We start from the raw sequence: 20390 nt of genomic DNA, 5'->3' as shown, positions 1-20390 counted from the left end.
CTTTAAAATAGGTTCTTTGGGGAGTTAGAGAAATGATCCCTAAAACCGGTTTAAGGCTGCGTTCACAAAAAACGGTTAGGGGGGCTGGAGGAATTCAGGGGGGGATTCGAAAATTTTGGGGGTAGTGGAGGGGGGGGACTTGAAAATTTTGCTCTACCTGTAGGGGGGACTTGAAAATTTTTGGGTCCCTTTTGAGTTTTACATTTTCCAATTCCAAGTTTTTGTAGGTAATTCAATGAAAATGAATACCATTTTTTATGTCATCAAAATGTTGTAATGTTAGTAATGATTTAACAAAATCTAGAACCATTTTGTCACATTTCATGACTTTTATCTCAAAAAAATCTAAACGTGTGATTTGTCGTAAAAAGCAAATGAGCCTCGTAACAGGGCAGAAGCTGCAACTGTTAATGATTTCTGCAATATTTCTATGCAATATAACAACTACAGTTTCTTGCTATCTCCCTACAGCATGCTCAAACACACAATATTTAGTTTGTCGACAAAGCCTGTATATATAAATAAAAATATGTATTTGGTGATAATTTAATTGGAGTCCAGACTGACAGACAGTTGTCAGTGATACAAATGCATGGCACACATACATAGGCTGTGATAGAAAGCTGAATACTGGACAATTCAACATGCTGTAGGAGTAGAACAAGAACGCCGTTGCAGTTGTAAAACTGAACAAAAATATTGCCAAAATTATCAAAGTTAATACAGCTACTGCCTATTGGTAGTGTCACTATCAGATACTACCCTGCTACTGCAGTGTCACTATCACTGCATACCTGAACAGTGACAGAGACAGCTTTGACTCTGATGTACATGGTAGTTGAAGAAGAGTTTTGGTCAAATGACACTCATGACAGTGAAACTCACTTGTACACAAGATCAGGCCAGAGAGCAACACATGGAAGAAAACATAGAAATGTTTGAATTCTGGCATATGATAAATCAAATATTAAAGAAAAAAGATGGGGTCACCATGCTTGATTTTCTAAATTTTCACTCACTTATTATAAAATGATACAGAAGTAAGCCTTTGAATAGTAAAGACTAAAAGACAAAATATGTGACCAAATGGAATTATTTATTTTTTAACCAAATTTGCAATTATCACACCCAAAATTTCAGAGATTAAAACATTTACTTGATGGAATATTTTAACCTTCCGGTATTGTCAATTTTGAGTAGCATCTAATTCATATAGGTCTTGTAGTTTTGAAACAATTTTTGGTAGGTCACTTGGCAATACAACAATTAGCCTGAATTCACAATTTTCCGACTCTCTCATGATTGCATTTTGTGTGCTCTTCAACAGGAGCAATTGACCTGGCCAGAGTTGGATTAACTCAAGTTGGCTTTTAGACCAATAAATCTAAAAAATTCACTGACGCATTGAAAGAACTTGCCTTGGGAATATGACTATACAAAGTGCTAATACAGGTAGTGTTGAACACCTGTGAGCAGAACGGCACAACACATGTTTATTTTTTCTGCGCTCACATTCTTTACAAATATGCGAGCCTGTGATAGTTTTTTTGGGGGGACTTGAAAAATTTTGACCATATAGAGGGGGGGCATTTGAAATTTTTTTAGGGTACTTAGGGGGGGGATCTGAAAAAAAATAAGATTTCGATCGAGATTCCTCCAGCCCCCCCCTAATCGTTATTTGTGAACGCAGCCTAAGCAAAGTACTGCTAGCATCTTGACTGCCTTGAGTCGATTATCGGTTGTGAATTATCAAGTTATTTTGCTGATCTTGAAATCATATGTTTACATGTAGACAGGAGAATCTGTTTGCTATAAACAGTTATGAAGACTATATGAAGTAACAATAAAAAGTGACGTGGGCAAGATCAGAGACGAACACTAATCTATCTATATTCACGTCACGTAATAACAATGCAGTCCAATTTTCTGAACGCATGCATGTTGGACTGTTGTATATGACATAGGCATTTCTTGCGCAAAGGAGCTTCCTCTAAAATTTTGCTCTGTGCACGCCGCAAAATAGCTTAGAACATCAAATCCTTCGGACTTTCGTTTTCGTGTCTTATACATTTTGCATGACGAATGAGAGCAGCGCCCTCGCGCGTTTCTAGGAATTATGTTTAATCGGGGTCACCTTGCCAAACTGACACATTGATCAACAGGTTAGGCGCATTTGGATACGACAGGTGAAGAGTGTCCCTCAGAGTCCGTAACGAACGCCTTAGAGGTGAGCTTGACTTTTCATTATATGTTTTTGAAGAAGAAGAAGAAGAAGAACATTTTCCAGCAGAGTTGCCTACTGTTTTGCACGTTCACTGAACGATCGAGCTCAAAATTTACCAAAGGTCTAAGGAATGTTACAGTCACTAGCCTAATTGATGACCTGCGGCCCAGTTTGCTTATCGTTCACATTGTTGTCGTCGTTTGCCGTTGTGTACGTGAAGTTAATGATTATTACACTGTGACCCGGCGATTAAATAGTCCTTCTCGTCGCGAGTTAGCATACACGTTCTGTGCGCAAAGATACTGTACATGATGTTTCTAATAGGCGAAGAATTAACGCAACTGCTTATATCCGGTTACAGTATCGTACACATTCCGAAACGCGCCGACCCTTCCCGACAAATTCCGAATATGAAAAAAAATGTTTGAAATAGGGAGAAGTTTGCAAAGTTTGCTACCCGGAAAATAAAGTAACAGTTTCCATGTCTACTTGGCTTATTTCCAAACACAAGCTTTTTTAATTTTTGGCTAGAGGTCATACACCCCAGATGGTGACAGGAGGAACCTTCTCCTGGTATGTTGCCAAGGAAACTGTAAACTGTTCTGTTATTGATAACAATCAGAGTTGTAAGTCACCACGAGATCTGTTATTGCTCCATAATGGCAAATTATCCTGTACAGGTAATTCACAGTTCCCTTATTCAAGTGGTCTAGGAAACCTCTATAAAATTCTCTTTCGAAGTTGACAATCGTAATATGCCGTCATTGTGCACGTAAAAGAAGTATATAATTGAAAATATGTCGATAAAATGAAATATGAAAACATCAGCAATTTTTACGCAGACTCTCCATTGACAGTAGCCACCCAGATCTCTGAGTAGAAATTCCATTTTGAACATCGTCATTGTCCATAACCCACATACTCACTGTTTACACGGTATGTCACTCCAAGTGGGGCATGTTTATTCGTTTTTGTCAAAGGGGAAGCAAAAATGGCCATTGACAGCCGTATCTCAAACGTATGTTCGATACAAAGTCCAAAGTAGTCGGTAACTTGTACACCTGCGTAATTATTACCTCTGTCAGTACATCATACTTTGTCCTGTCAATACCGTCGTTTGTAGCTGTACCTGTGACGGGCGTGACCTTGGGATGACCTCATTCTAAACAATCGTCCGCTATCTTAACGCTTGTGTTTCACAGTTGCAGCTACCCGATCCACTCTTTCACTTCATTCGTTTAAAGATTTACACTCATGACTTTATCCTAGGGCACAGCACGCGTGACACGCTCCATGATTACGTTCAAGAAAACTACGTCGAGTTGTAAAATACATGTACTAGATACCCATTGAACATGTAGCCAAGAGATACTATACTTTGACCCTTTCCCTGACCCTAACGTATACTATAACTATTTCAAGGGTGTCAAAAATCCAGGAGTAAGCCTCCTCATATGGGAGGGATTGCGGTCATTAGTTAAGATCTTTGCCAACCGGGCAGGTGCCCTAATTAAATTCCTAATCCAAGTCCCAGCTCATAAGTGAAAACATTCGGGATGGTAGATATCCAGAGGCTGAGGTAACATATTATCATAGTATTATATTTGCCCTTGACATCATAAAACCCCATGTCCGTACATTTATATAGGTCGTATAGCGTGTATTCGAGCATCACGTAACTTGTTGTTGTACAGTCCCAACACTATATATTATTGCCTGAATACATGGGTTTAGGTGCCCGAGAGCAGGTGACAATTTGCCCAAATTGTCTCCTGCTGCGAGGGCACATAAACCCATGTATTCAGGCAATAATATTTTTATTACATGCCTCTTCACAGTTAATGCTATATAACATTTAGTTACATGCAGGTAATTTTCAAACAATTTTACCGTTATCGACCAGTATCAAAAAGATTTTAACGAAAATCCAAATAGCAGTGCGCGTATGGATATTTTACATCTAGCGTTAAGCGTCTACTTTGAAGTCGAAAACATCGAAAGGCTTCACTGGCCCGGGTAACCATGGAAACCGGTCAGTACATCGTTCACCGGCCCGTTAACATCCCTGATGTTCCTATTTAAATCAATGCACTGATTTGCATTCACCTCGAGGCATGTAATAAAACAATATCTGCTTACCATTTTATATATTCCATTTAAGGTATACTGTCACCTGTTCCATTTTTGCCAAAGTTACCATGGAAAGAGAAAATCTAACCAATCACAGATTTAAACGGGAGCCGCTTTCTAAAAACAGCGCCCTCACATGGGCATTTTGAATGACAAGGAATGCCCCTTTGACCATATATGGACATATTTAGATTACAGGTGACTGTATACCTTTAACATTTGCGATCTTGTGCAAATATGAAGGGTAAGAATCACTGCATGACAGTATCTGATGTAATGTTTTCAAAAACATGATCAATGGTAATATTTGAAGAAAATATGTGAACTTGTGTTTTTAAAATACTGTGAGGTTATCACGAAAATACTCCTAGGACATTAGCGCAGCGGATCGCCCGACGCGAAGCGGAGGGCGATGCGCGGCGCCAATGTCCGAGTGCATCCTTTGCAGTGTTTTCGTAATAACCTTATAGTATTATACATGTTACATTCCTGACTGGACATCAACTTATATAGTGACCGTTTTTGTGCAATGTCAAGAATTTTTCTTCCGATTTACATGTGTGGAACGCTATCTCGGACGCACTTCTGCAACTTCCGTCTCGTGTGTGCACTACACACGAACAAACTGACCGCGCGCGAGACATGCTCCGGCACTCGCCCAATGAGTCTCTTGAAACCGTTCAACAGTAAACGCACCGTACAGCCGCAGGGGACGGGGCGCCTGGAAACCGTACGTGTTACGGAACGGGCGTTCAGTGTGGCTTTTTACCACACGCAAACTTCTATTGTTTTCGGTGGTGAATGTATAATAATAGTTTTTATCTCAATCTGTCACTTTTCTTCAACGATATGATGAAGTTTATATCAGTCAGGGTCATATCAAATTGCATGTACCCTGACTACATTAGTGTTTATTAAACCAAAAGAACATTTCAAAAGTTGTTTTTGCTCAAATGTCATGAAATTCAGAAATGTTATGCATTTTGTCTAGTTTCTTAATAAAATTACACAAAAAATGAGTTTTCTGAGAAATGAATCGGTTTGAAGTGATATAAAGTAATCGATGTCTTTTGGCGTTGTTTTTTTTCGATGAGCACAATATTTACATTTTTTACAATATTCTATCGTTTTGTAAAATTTAAGCAAAAAAAAATCCATTTTATGTCAATGAAAAGAGAAAAGCTGTAACACTTGACAAAGTTCATTTTCTCATATCCCTGCAGCCTCTTGCGAACAACATCAGATGACAGACAGATAGCACTAGCTTAGTCAAGGAACATCATGGGTAACAAATCGTCACACACTGATCGGTACCCAGACACGCCAGTATTAAGGGAAGCCGGCAACAACTACTACACATTCCATTCAAATTGTGGCAAGAAAGTCGACGTGAAGCCCGACGGACGTGTGGCACGAAGGCGTGGGTAAGTAAAACAAAATCAATAGATTGCAAAAACTATCCCATTCTTATCTGGGTCACAACTTACTGTGTCTGGAATAAAATTGCAAAATAGTTTGTCGAGAAGAGGCTTTTTAAAGATCTCTTTTAATATATTCAGAATAAGTTTTATAGTAAATTTTATATCGACTGTTCGAGAATTGCTCGTTTTGTCATTGGCATTGCAAGCTTATCTTATAAGGTACGACTGTATATGCGAACACCGGTACTGTTATATTTACTGCGTGTCCATTTTTCCACGCAGCGCAAGAGATGACCCAAGTCATGGAGTGGTCGTGACAAAACAACCTCTAAAGGACAACTTGCCTTTTGAGATTAGGTTGGATAAAAAAGTATCGGCTTGGAAGGGTTATGGTCTTTGGATTGGCTTGACGACGATCGATCCGAGTAAACTGGAAATTCCTCGGACAATGTCGAAGCTCACAGGCGGAGTAACAATATTTTGGTCAGGTACAAGCATTTATGTGAACGGAAAGAAAGCGGTAGTAATGGATGTAGATTTAGATGACTGCACGGTAAGTGTCGTTCTAACACTAATTGAACTAATTTGGGATAATTGGATAATGTAGTAATGTTGTTGCAATCTGCAAATATATCTGTTTTCTGTTTCTGCAATACGATTGACTGTTTTTATGGGTAATTATAATTTTTAATATTGCAACCTTCAGCTAAAGGCACCAAACACTTTTGATTAATTTGAATAGCTATATAGATCAAATTCTCCAATATTAGTTCCAATCGTGTTTTCTGTACGTTTCTATGATGCTTCATTTCAAAATTTGTCCCTAAACTGTTATATATGTAAATAATCGCATTTAGATATCAGATGTTTGAAAACTTTAGGAAGATGAAGCTCCTCTGTTCAGCGGAGTATTCAGTTATATTTGACGATGAGTCGTCAGAGAGCACAATGGCTTTGTTGAAAGAGGAATTATTATAAAGCGTAAGCTTATCTATTCTTTTATTTTATCGTATCGTGCCCTATTTTACTCCATTTTTATGATGATGAATGAATCAATGAATGAATGAATGTCATCATACGTTCTGTGAAATCGTTAGTACATGTGCAAATGATGCTTGAGTAACTGTACATCTCTTAGGAAATTCTATCAGTTACTTTTTTCATTGTCAGATGATTCTCCAAATTGTATAATTATGCTGGTAAAATAAGAAACATTTGGTATACAACTACAGATTGGAGATACAATTGGACTGAAGAAAAAGTCTGCAGGTGCAGTGCAATTTTCCTTTAATGGTAAGGACAGAGGAAAAGTAGTTAAAGTGCCAAGTAACCCTGGGACAATGTATGCAGTCGTAGATATATTCGGGGAAGCCGAAAACGTCATAATATGCGGTGAGTGAAATTTCCTACTCAGCTCATAACCGTGAACAAGGACAGTGAAAAAATTAGCATACCGAATTCCAATGCCAATCAACGTTACCCGAATTCGTAGTTTTCTGAACGCATGAGTGTTCTTCTTCTCTCAGACGACAAGGGAGGTGTCCCGACTAACTATTACTCAGTGCCGCCGGATGCAGTCAGTGGTGGTAGTAGTAACCCTGACATGGTAAAGCTGCGGATGAGAGATACTGTGGAACGCCTGAAAAGTGAAACTGTTGGCGACATACCGGCAATTTTGGAAACTGTTTCCACATACATTAAAACGCCACTGGACGAAACGACAGACGAACGACATCGTCAACTACTTGGTGATCACCTCGCCAGCATCGGAGGTGCTCATGAACTGACAAAACTGATTGAAAATCTGCAAGTTCTAGACGACGCACAAACGCGCCAATGGAGCTTGCAAGGTATCACCCTTGTCCAAGAGATATGTTTAGGTTACTCCGAAAGTAGTCTAAAACTATGCGCCGAGTTTGGCAAATCGGGACTTCTGGATCTCATGCTTTGTAATGTTGAGAAATATGGATGTGCGGAAGAAATACAGGTAATTTTTACTTGAAGGTTTGTGCTGAACATGAAGGGGTGCTGATGACATCTTGTTTTCTAATAAGACTCTTCACAGGTCGCAAACAGATCACGAATGCACGTTATGTGTATTTTTCTCCATGGTAAAACGCTTGTCATTGGGGAGGAAATTACCTTTTTGGTTTAAATGTCAAGAGACAATGTTTCCAGAGGGATCTGACATGAATTTTTGCCAAGCCTTTTTGATATCGTGCTAAACAGAAGGAAATGAATCTCTAATCATGACTAAGTGCATAAATCAGAATAATTAGCCCTTTGAATATTAGAAGTGTCCTCAGCTTGGTTGCAAGCATTACCGACAAGATACAGGTGCTTCTAATTATAAACGGCAAACGAAAGTTCAAAAACAGTGTACTACAAAGATTCCTGAAACTTTGTCAACGGTAATCTGGCATCTACGTTTTGCTGTCGTCGATACGTCTGCGATTTTTTTAAGGTAGTATGCGCCTCGAAAGTGAAAGACTTAAACTTTTGCTCAAACTTTCCTGAATGAAACTTTGATTCTCTTACCAAATCAACAATAAAAATCGGGAGTCACCGTGTCAAGTTTGAAACTAGCAAAACAAATTGCCCAACATTTTGCGATATTTAAAATTCAAAAAGGCCGCCATTTCTGTCTTATCACTGTGGCTGTAAAATTATATTTTGGATTTTCGAAAAACTAAGACTGTGAAATTTCTTTTTCCAAGAGCTTGAAAATGAGTCCCCACAAGTGGTAGATCATAATGTAAATAAGTGTCATAGCTTCAGTAAGAGGTCAAAATTACGGATAAAGAAACAAACAATGCAATATGTTGAATTTCTAGACAATTGGGGAGAAATACCTTGATCATTCACCATGGTACCACGGCAGTATATCCAGACAGGAAGCGGAAGAACGTCTGCAAAGGAACGGCGATTTTCTTGTTCGTGATAAGAGTGATCAGCCAGACGATTACGTACTGACTGTGAAATGGAATGGAAGACCCTGGAACTTTGTAATCGTAAAAAATGATGTAAGTTTTCCGCCAAAGCATCCTTTCTTTCTTTAGATTCTAATAGATACAGAGGAATACTGTGAAGCTTAAATGTTTATGGAAAAAAATATTGTACGAACACTTTTTATCTAAAACGTCAGGTTTTGATTCATGTCATATTGATATCCTCGTCATTCGAACTTGGCAACCCTTTATCAAATGTGGCTTATCTCATTTTCTGCCATGCTGTATAATATATGGTAATATTTCTCTGTATATCCTGTACGGTGATTCACTGAGTAAACACAAGAGCACGTTCAGTTCTGATCTCTTGCGTATTAAAGTCCCTTCTAAACTTTCTATTTTTATGCATATAAGGATTGATTCATGAGAAAGTCAAGTCTAAAAATTTTTCATTTTTGCATGGAAATTCATCTGTGTTGGTAGCCAATTACTGTCAATTGAACTTTTGATCTCAACACGCTAGATTTTAGATTTTTATATCTAGCGTGTCGAGATCAAAAGTTCAAGTAGACAGTAGATTTTTCATTGTTTCTTTTACCTTTATGAAGGACAAATACCAGCTTGAAGGCGAAGCATTTTATTGGGTGTATGATCTAGTGGAAGACCAACTACAAAGTGGAAGACCTGTCACATTGGAATCATCAGTCATAATCAGGAACCCAGTTGTAAGCAACCAAGTTAGAAATTGTATTGAGGAGGTAAGGCACCGTTGTATGGACAGCTATAGCGTACAGCCTTCCACAAATCATGCAAGATTCATAAATCATTTAAGAACCAGATATGAACTGAATATGCTCACGTGATGTACAACAGGTTCATTAATAGTGGTACGCTTCACAGAACAATAAGATATTTGTTATCACTAAATGAAGCAGGTTTTTTTCAACATCGCACAGTACTCTTTGATTTTAATCACTAATTACAAAACTTTATTTAATATGCAAATGAGCTGTTAATTAACTTGACACTGCTCAATGCTTCATGGGACAATTAGATATCCATCAGATCAACATTTGTAGCACGTTTTATTTAGTTTAATGCAGTATATTTAGAGTAATGTCACTAATTACAAAGTTCATTAAATATGCAAATAATCCCTATATTAACTTGACACTGTTCAATGATTCATAGCACAATTAAATATTTATCAAATCAATATCTGTAGCACGTTTCACAAAATTTGGTGCCGTAATTTCAGAGTTATATACCTAATTACAAAGTTCATTAAATATGCAAATAAACCCTTAATTAACTCCACACAAGTAAATGCTCTACACCACAATTAGATATCTGTCGGATCAGTATCTGCAGCAGATTTCATCACATTTGGTGCAGTTATTTTGGAGTTATATCACTAATTACAAAACTTCATAAAATATGCAAATGACCTATTTGTTAACTTGACACTGCCAAATGCTTCTCAGTACAATTAGATATTTATCAAAACAATATCTGTACCCAATTTCAAAGACTTGGGTGCCGTAATTTTAGAGTTATATACCTAATTACAAAGTTCATTAAATATGCAAATGAACCCTTAATTAATTTCACACTACTGAATGCTTTACACTACAGTTAGATATCAGTCGGATCAGTATCTGCAGCAGATTTCATCACATTTGGTGAAGTTATATCAAAGTTATATGACTAATTACAAAACTTCATAAAATATGCAAATGACCTATTTATTAACTTGACACTGTCCAATGCTTCTAAGTATAATTAGATATATATCAGATCAATATTTGTTGCAAGTATCATCAAGTTTGGTGCAGGAATTTTAGAGTTATCTCACTAATAACAAAAGTTCATTAAATATGCAAATGAGATGGCTATTGACATGACACTCACAGTGTCATCATAATGTTCTGAGATTGTCATCTGTGAAAAGTTTCATGAAATTTTGTGCAGTATTTCTTGATATATGTCTACACTGTCATTACCGTCTCCATAGGGAAACCATTGTACGGAAAAAACGATATTGCATAACTTCATTAATATGCAAGCCACACTAACCAAAATCTAATCAGTCCTTGCAAGTACCATAAGGTACCCATGTACCAGATCTTGAATCCGTTCAGGCGTTTTTGAGTTATCGTGTAAACAGACAGACAGACAGACAGACAGACACACACACACACACACACACACACACACGACAGACAGACAGACATCGCTATGACAATAGCCCACGTGTTACACACGTGAGCAAAAAACGATCGCCTAGAAAAGGTATTTTCTGTTTCGTGAAAAACGAATCACTATATATCAAGGAAATGACGGAATTCAAGTGATTTATTTTCACCTTTAATTGACATAAGGCAACATGAAGATGATGCACAGCAGATATGTCGTTGCACTTTACATCACTAGTTTAATTAAAATAGAACACAATTAAGGTTCCAAGACAAGAAATGTGACCTTTTTAATCTAACAATTCTCTAACGGTTAATAAACTCAGAACTCCCGTAATAGTCCGGCAGCCAAATCCACTTTTTGTCCTGAACCTTGCGTTAGGGTCTTAAGTTTTTTTTAAACCGGATTTTGCTAGTCAAGATAACCAAAGTGAAAAAAATAGTTACTGGATCTCTGTCAGTATTGAGCAATTTTAGATAATTAGCATAAACAAAATGGCCGCCAAATTATCACAAATTACCATTGGAAGCAGTAGAAGTAGGCTTTATATTGTTAAAGTCTGCTAGTAAAAGCACATTTCTATTAGTGCTTCAACTAAAAAAAGGTTAGTAATCATAGATGAATAAATTTAAATACTAATTTGCATAAATTAACACAAAATTATCACAAATTACCATTGGAAGCAGTAGAAATATGCTTTATATTGTTAAAGTCTGCTAGTAAAAGCACATTTCTATTAGTGCTTCAACTAAAAAAAGGTTAGTAATCATAGATGAATACATTTAAATACTAATTTGCATAAATTAACACAAAATTATCACAAATTACCATTCGAAGCAGTAGATGTAGGCTTTATATTGCTAAAGTCTGCAAGTAAAAGCACATTTTGCTGTTTTGTGTCTATGTTTACAACTATTGTCTTACGAATTCTGACCCTGTCATTGGATTATTGATTGGTATGATTGCGATTATTCTATTAGTGCTTCAATTAAGAAAAGGTTAGTGATCATAGATGAATAAATTTAAATACCAATTTGCATAAATTAACATAAAATTATCACAAATTACCATTGGAAGCAGTAGAAGTAGGCTTTATATTGTTAAAGTCTGCTAGTAAATGCACATTTCTATTAGTGCTTCAACTAAAAAAAGGTAAGTGATCATAGATGAATAAATTTAAATACTTATTTGCATAAATTAACATAAAATTATCACAAATTACCCTGTCATTGGATTATTGATTGGTATGATTGCGATTATTCTATTAGTGCTTCAATTAAAAAAAGGTTAGTGATCATAGATGAATAAATTTAAATACTAATTTGCATAAATTAACATAAAATTATGACAAATTACCATTGGAAGCAGTAAAAGTAGGCTTTATAATGTTAAAGTCTGCTAGTAAAAGCACATTTCTATTAGTGCGTCAACTAAAAAAGGTTAGTAATCATAGATGAATAAATTTAAATACTAATTTGCATAAATTAACACATAAACCATATTTTATAGGAAAGCTTGAACTGTGCCAAAGTAGATTATAAACAATGCTACAATGAATGCTAAATTAATTGGTGCGGCAAAGGGGAAGGCAACTCCACACACCATACTATTTTTGCGGATATTCTTTGTTTTCCTGTGTAATTCGTAATATGTTTAATATTTTCGTCTTCTATAATTTTGGACACAGTGTTGGGATACTATGGCGAAACAAAAAGTCTACAACGAGGTAAAATTAGGCTCCGTGTTTCATACAGCTCTCTCAACATTATACACGTGCCCGAACACAAATATAACCGGTCCAATAACTGGCAAACGAAAATACCACAACAGTCTTACAAGGAATACAATCTCTAACAGAAAGAGACCAAATACAACAAGCAAAGAAGCTCCTCGGACGTTTCGAAGAAGAAGTCAAATAACAACTTACATATAAACTCAAAATATAAGTTGTTATGTACAAAAATACTACTTCCCCAAACCAAACCAAAGGGCTCTTTTTCAGGGTCACCAAATTTTTCAGCCAAAGAACTACCATTGAAATACGATGGCCAGGCCATCATATTCAAAATACACACGGAGAAAATTTAACAGAGAGAAAATTTAACAGATTGAGGAAATCTTCTCTGATAATGGAAGCAAAAGAAAAGAATTAATTAAAGAAATAAACAAAAAATAAGACGCAAACAGGCGTACCAAATACAAATCCCTAAGAACTCTAAATGTATTAAAATATCTCTCGGAATATGAACAGCACGATTGGAACTAATTTGGGATAATTGGATTTTCGTCTTTTGCGAATTTCTGAAAAGTGTTCGGTGCCATATAGCTGAATGTTGCAGTATCGCAAATTACTCATAAAAACAAGTGTGTAATATAAAAGAAAAGCAGATTAGATTACATTTGAAGATTAAAAAGACATTACGTCACCATCCAATTATCCCAAATTAGTTCCAATTGTGTTAAACTATTAACTCCTGAAATAACATTGAATATAGGCTTAAAATTTATCCCTGGAAAATTCCGAAATTCATTTCAATACAACCAAATCTAACATAACATAGGCAGAAAAATGCCATTAAAACACTATCAAATTGAACCATAACATTACCATTTAACCATTAGATAAAGACAGGGGAAATGGAATAGCAATATCAAATTAAACAGATTACTTTGAAGAAAGTCACAGACTTTTAAGCCAAAAGAGATTACGATACAAAAGTGCATGTAAATGACAGCGACAACACAACCAGAAAACTACACGGACATGTACTAAAATAAACAAATAGACAAATGATACGTTCAAATATCATGATCCCTTGAATACTCATAATATGCACACCAACGCAGTATCCAAATTCAAAAAGTCAACAGCATCAGCAAATTCATTTGTCGTCACGGTCCAAATTATTTATGGCTGCTCTAGCCCAACACACAAAATATCGGAATACATAATATAGACTATTTCTTAAAAACTGATTGTACAAAACCAGCCAATGTCACTGCATGAAAACCCAATAATTCAGATAAATTCACATTAATGAGTTGCCTGTATTATAGAATAATACACGTGAATTCACATGAATTCACATGAATACAGGCTTGCTGAATAAAAGAAATGGATTCTTGACTGTATTCATCTGTATATGCACTATTCAGCTAAAATACAGGCAATAATACATGTTAATACAGTAAGTATTATAGGGTTTTTATGCAGTGTAAGGTACATTAAAGACACAACGGACTTTACCAACAAACTAAGCAAGATAACAATACAACATAATGCATTACTAGTCACTCTGGATGTAATCTCGATGTACACAAATACTCCACAAACTGAAGCAAGCTGTCACAAACGCACTTGATTCAGTATCAACTATCAATTACAGCTGTAAAATATAAAGAAAAGATCGAAGCGTTCCACTAAAGAATTACCAATAATAATTCTGCAACATAACACGGTTGAATTTAACAGAACGTCTACCAACAGATTTGTGGCTGTAGCCTGGGTTCACCAGTTTCGCCGGAAATCGCTGATACAACATTCTACAACCTTGAAACTGAGGTCATTAAACTACACAGAAGCAGACTTTCCTTTTGGAAACGATTCAGAGATGATGTTTTCATGATCTATACGGGAACAGAAACTGAGCTGAATGTGAATTTATGGCTAACATCAATAAGTTACACTGAACTTTCAAATTTACAATAGAGTATTCTCCTCAAAGTGTCATTAATGATTTACAAAGTCAACGATACAATAAAGGGAGAATTCTCGACACATAAACTCACACCAAAATAACGGACCATTTCAATATCTAGCCAGAAACTTGTGCGACCCACAAAAGTATTTTTACTGGTTTAATTAAGGTAAATTGCTGAGATATGCCCGTGTAACAACATATAATAATAACCAAGACTTTGACAAGAAAGTTGAATTTTCAACAAAAAACAAAAACAAAACAAAAACAAGGTTATAAGACCACAGAAATCGCACAATCAGAAAAAGGAAGTTGGACACACAAAGTGCGAATCGTACCTCAAAGTAGGGAAAATCTAGAATAACAAAACTAATATACATACGCAACCAAATACAGTCAACAAATTAGAACAAACGATATAAAAGCACTAACAATGAAATGGCAAATAATTGAAAGCGATGAACGTCTTCAGTTTCTGTTCCCTGAAAAACCAATAATAGCATACAAGAGAAACAAAAGTTAAAAGATGAATTTCTTGTAGTAAGAGCCAACGCAAAGGATCAACGAAAAAGAGAAAAAACAAACAAATAAACACATAAGTAACGAACGAGAGAGATCAACAACGTCCGAAGGAAAACAGGCCATACACAGACAATACAAATATACAATCTCACAATGGGTTGGATTCAGATCCAAATATATCAATAATAGTTTTGTTACTAAATGAACAAATGTAATTCTAGAGGCCATACACGAACAAAATAAGGATAACAATATTAAAAGACTGAAGAAGAACTCACATTTAAGAGTTTCGAAATGCACGTTACAATGGATCACATATGATTTTGACACTACAGACCGAACGACGAATCGTCATAGTACATCCAAAAATAAATTAAACCCCCAAAAATACACATATTAAGAGTAACATACGAAAAATCTGAACATCCTCAAAATAGTATGGTGTGTTGAGCCGCCTTCCCCTTTTTACCTTAAGAGAACCCAAGTAACTTTGGAAATATCTTCTATAAGCCATTGTACTCCAAACCCATAGTCTTTTTCTGATAAACAAAGTGTGACTAATCATGGATTCAATGTGACGTCAGCAAAATCCATATCAACCTCGAAAGTAGTGTAAATCACAACGTTTTTTTATTAAATGTACATAAAACTCATTGATAGTCGAGCTAGGAAAAAGTTTCCACCTTACTTAATCATTGTTTCGGTTAGAAAATCACAACTCAGGTTGGTTTTAGCCAAGGCATAAAGATCACTAACTTACTTAGAAACATAACAGAGGCTCTTGGCAGAGTGAAACACAATTACGAGAACACTGTCGGCATCAGTTTATATTTTTTTACAAGTAAACAGACAAGTACTCGACAATGGGCGAAGGCTAAACTAGTCGGCTGCTTACATGTCTGATTATCAACATTAAATTTGCAACAGAAAAGAAGTTTATGTACGTGCAACTATTAAAACAGTGATGTAAAAGCTACTGTGTTAAAATAACTGCACAAAGTACAGTAAATGATAATAATGTAGAGTTACGCTCAACAAAGAATTGTTTACAGCTAGCTGCCATCTTGAAATTATGCAAATTAGCATGTCATTCAAATAATATATGCCAGCATTTATGTTCCACTTTGCCGTTAGCAACTGCTTGGTGATTAAACGAGAAAAACAAAGTTACAGTATGTATAAAGCCATTTGAGTCTTCTTTCTCATACAAAAAGCAATAAGCTGGCGGCCATTTTGATTATGCTAATTTTCTCAAATTGCTCAATGCTGACAGAGGGCCAGTAATTATATTTCTTTTTGTGGTGGTCTTGACAAACGAAATCCACCAAGAAAAAAACTTAAGACCACAAAGCAAGGTTTACCCCACTGGCTGCCGGACATGTTTACAGCTAGTCGCCATCTTGAAATTATGCAAATTAGCATGTCATTCAAATAATATATGCCAATATTTATGTTCCAGTTTGCCGTTAGCAACTGCTTGGTGATTAAACGAGAAAAACAAAGTTACAGTAATGTATAAAGCCATTTGAGTCTTCTTTCTCATACAAAAAGCAATAAGCTGGCGGCCATTTTGATTATGCTAATTTTCTCAAATTGCTCAATGCTGACAGAGGGCCAGTAATTATATTTCTTTTTGTGGTGGTCTTGACAAACGAAATCCACCAAGAAAAAAACTTAAGACCACAAAGCAAGGTTTACCCCACTGGCTGCCGGACTATAAAGTATACATTTTCTGAAAGCCAACATATATGGGAACATTTTGGTAACCACAGTGTCACCATCGTTCACATAACTTTCACGTGACAAGATAATTTGCATAACCTTTCAAAAGTCGGTTTTCCCTATGTTTTGTCTCAATACTTCAAAATATCTGACTCAAACTTGCTGGAATGCAAGCTGTCACAATGCTCTTTCAAAGTGTGTCTCAGATTTTTTATATCTTGCTTAGTTTTTTTGGAGCACAATTTTAAAGAAATCAACTATGGTAAAATTCACTGCTCTGGAAGTTTTTCTGGCATAAAAACTGTTTAAGAAGGTTTAAAAAAATTCTGAGACACACTTTTGAAGACCTGTAGGATAGCTTGCACTCACATGAATATCAGTCATACATCTCAAAGCATTGAAACAAAACTTAGGGAAAACCGATTTTTGAAAGGTTATGCAAATTACCTGTCACGTGATAGTTATGTAAACAATGGTGACACTATGGTATTCAAAATCTTCTCCTATATCTAGGCTTTCCGAAAATATACAATTTAAGAGGGTTCTGAGCTTATTAAACACTAGAGAATTGTTAGTTTAAAATGGTCAATTTCTTGTCTTGGAACCTTAACACGATTGGAGCTAATTTGGGAGAATTAGATCTTTATACATTTTTTTTACAATTCTCAAAAGTGTTGGGTACCGAATAGATGAATGTTGCAATGTTAAAAATTACTCATAATAACAATTAGCTTAAGGAGGCGCAGCACCAAACACAGCGTATTTTGCTCAAAAATCATTTTTTTGCAAATATTCATTCAATTTTAATTAATTTATTAACCCAAGATTAAAATTTTCCTTGGGTTCACTTTTAGCTTGTCAAGCAGTCATAAGATGCATGATAAAGAAGTGTTAATTTATGCAAATGTATGCAAATCATCCGATTTCCTGGCTTCTTTTTTCTCCTTATTTGAAGATTTTCAAAGAATTTAACTCCACTATAATCGCTCGGTCAAATTTTCCGAAATTTCCACATTATGTTCTTTAAATGCTATATAACAAAACGACTGCTTTGTTTGGCAATAAATTTCTTACATTTTGAATAAGAAGCATTTTAATTTTGCTTATCATGTTTTTAATTACTTTTTTGAGTGTCAGTCTTTCCACCCATGACATTTTAAAATGAGGATAGATAATGAAAAATAAAATAGTTGTTTTCTATGTATACGCGTCTTTTAAGTGAAATATAACATTTCAGAAAAAAGTGTCAAGTTTTTACTTAAATTAATTTTATCATTTATACCAAATTGAGTTTTTTACCACAAATATACACCCTCTTTATCTTTTGAGTAAACTATTGCTACCATACTAAAGTTTAGATTCTCTACTTTCTGAAAAAATATAGTACAAGGGGATTCCTTGTCATCTTAAATGAGAAATATTCCTTTGAAAAAAGTGTGTTGGCAACGTGCAGCTCTACCTTAAAGAGAAAAGCAGATGAGCTTACGTTTGCAGATGAAATCAACATCAATTCACTATTCAATTGTCCCAAATTAGTTGCAATCGTGTTAATTATAAATTATTTCCAATAAATTAATTACAAACCAACTTTAAGTGCCGCCAACAACAACGGCAAGATAGCATTACAGCAAATTAAGCTCTAATCCCCGAGGCGTGGGCCAAATTGGCCAAAAGTTTAACACTCGTACTTCAAGATGCCTCCTTCTTTAACCATAATTGAGAATAACACCTTAATAGAGACGATGTTGTCTCCTCTCATATACAGAGTAGACGCTTTCTTGCCATGTCAGCCTTAAGAGTGCTCTATAACTGTGCAAAGACAACAGCCAACAAACAGATGTACGGAGATATTCAAGCCAGCGAAAGGATCACTCCATTCCTGAAGTCAGAAAACGTGTCCTTGGTAATGGGGTCGCTGTTTGTGTTGTCGGAAATAACCTATGGCTATGCAGACATGTCGTCGGTGGACGACAACTTGATTTCTCACATTTTTGAACTTTTAAGGAAAGCAACAGCTGAGACTGTGTCCCAAAATAGCCCGAGACAATGTGATTATTCAACATTAGAAATCTTAGCGGGCCTGTACAACCTAGCCATAAATGACAAAAACAAAGCCAGGATTGTCGACATTGGCGGAGTACCGCTTCTAGTCGAACTTTTGAAGAATGACTTGCCTGATATACAGGAGGCAGCAGCAAACGCTTTGTGGACTTTGGCAGAATTAGTCGAGAATAAAGAGAAAATATCTTCATCACCAGGCACCATTACAACGCTGAAGTCGGTATGCGAGGGCAATAACGCAATCGTGAGTCAAGCAGCGGAACGTGTGTTGATAAGACTGGAATCGCACGACAAAGGTCAGTCATATTCAAATTAAAATTACTGCACGAAACAACCTGGTGTGACAAAATTATATACCTCCGTTTCATGACTACAGCAGACGTAATGCAAAGTTTTTGTTTCCCTCAAAAAAACAAACAAAACAAAACAACGATACTTCCTCTGGACCAGCTCTTTCCAGTTTTATACGATAGCAATATTGTACCTGTCAGGTAAAATGTTCTATAACGGGTAAGTTAATTTCTTTTAGATAAACTATTTGTGCATGAGAATTTGTCTGACGAGTGTTATTGTGAAGAATGACTTTATCGTTTCTCTTTAGAGACGAGAGGACCAGCTACAGCAACGGGAAGGCGCTGCGCTTACTTTGAACTTTGCAAGAGGTTTAAAACATCGATGGAGTTGTCAGGTTTGCTTACGAAATTTACATATCCGGTAGTGACTTTCTAAAGAGGCATTGTAAAACGATTTTGTAATAGTATATAATCCAACTTTTCAATTGTACTAAGTTGCCTTCGTCATGAAAATTACAAGTAGTTGTAATGTATTTAGAATCATATTTTTAAAGAATCCTTACAAATTTGTGAATTTGTATGAAAGCGGAGCGTTATTTTAAAATGTGATCCAAAAACAGCTATACCTAGAGAAGTTAGCATCGGCGGTTGCCTATCTTCTTATTTTTGGCCATCTTATAAATTTATTGAAATATCTATCACATGTTTTCTTCCTGTTGCCATTTGCAGACGAAGATGTTTGTGCAGATGCGTTCTTTAACTCGGAATTCAACATGTGTTACTGCCTACAATGTCATGAACACAGAGGTGACAAACTCTGCTATCTTAGAGGTGCACCGCCGAAAGTCTACGCCTTACCGTTAGGATGGTGTCGTTTTGCCCTAGAGTAAGGTGCCTGTATTGTATACATACATACGTACGTACGTACATACATACATACATACATACATACATACATACATACATACATACATACATACATACATACATACATACATACATACATACATACATACATACATACATACATACATACATACATACATACATACATACATACATACATACATACATACATACATACATACATACATACATACCACAGAATAATAACACATGTTTCTGTTTCGCGTCATTTGTGTCGTTTTGTGTGCAGGTGTGTGACACTGTTTCTT

The 20390-nt window shown here is 35.9% G+C and overlaps 1 protein-coding gene across 1 annotated transcript; it reads left to right on the top strand.

Moving 5' to 3' along the window:
* Positions 1–2134: 2134 nt before the first annotated feature.
* On the top strand, positions 2135–20225 carry LOC139130470 (uncharacterized). The gene is made up of 10 exons (XM_070696252.1): positions 2135–2227; positions 5578–5778; positions 6058–6328; positions 7008–7167; positions 7302–7762; positions 8610–8798; positions 9332–9481; positions 18627–19218; positions 19524–19610; positions 19945–20225. The coding sequence occupies exons 2-10, from the start codon at positions 5636–5638 to the stop codon at positions 20103–20105; spliced, it is 2214 nt and encodes a 737-aa protein (XP_070552353.1). The 5' UTR covers positions 2135–2227; positions 5578–5635; the 3' UTR covers positions 20106–20225.
* The last annotated feature ends 165 nt before the right edge of the window (positions 20226–20390 follow it).

This window comes from Ptychodera flava, chromosome 4, assembly GCF_041260155.1.
Source record: "Ptychodera flava strain L36383 chromosome 4, AS_Pfla_20210202, whole genome shotgun sequence".
Taxonomy (NCBI): Eukaryota; Metazoa; Hemichordata; class Enteropneusta; family Ptychoderidae; genus Ptychodera; species Ptychodera flava.
Note: the sequence above shows the minus strand (reverse complement) of the source record. Positions and strands in the feature narration are given on the sequence as shown.

What these genes read in the sequence shown, in the direction of transcription:
- LOC139130470 (XM_070696252.1), top strand. Translation starts at nt 5,636, where the DNA reads ATGGGTAACAAATCGTCACACACTGATCGGTACCCAGACACGCCAGTA. An exon ending in TAGATTTAGATGACTGCACG is followed by an intron (nt 6,329 to 7,007) that starts GTAAGTGTCGTT and finishes ATACAACTACAG; the next exon opens with ATTGGAGATACAATTGGACT. An exon ending in AACATCGATGGAGTTGTCAG is followed by an intron (nt 19,611 to 19,944) that starts GTTTGCTTACGA and finishes TGCCATTTGCAG; the next exon opens with ACGAAGATGTTTGTGCAGAT.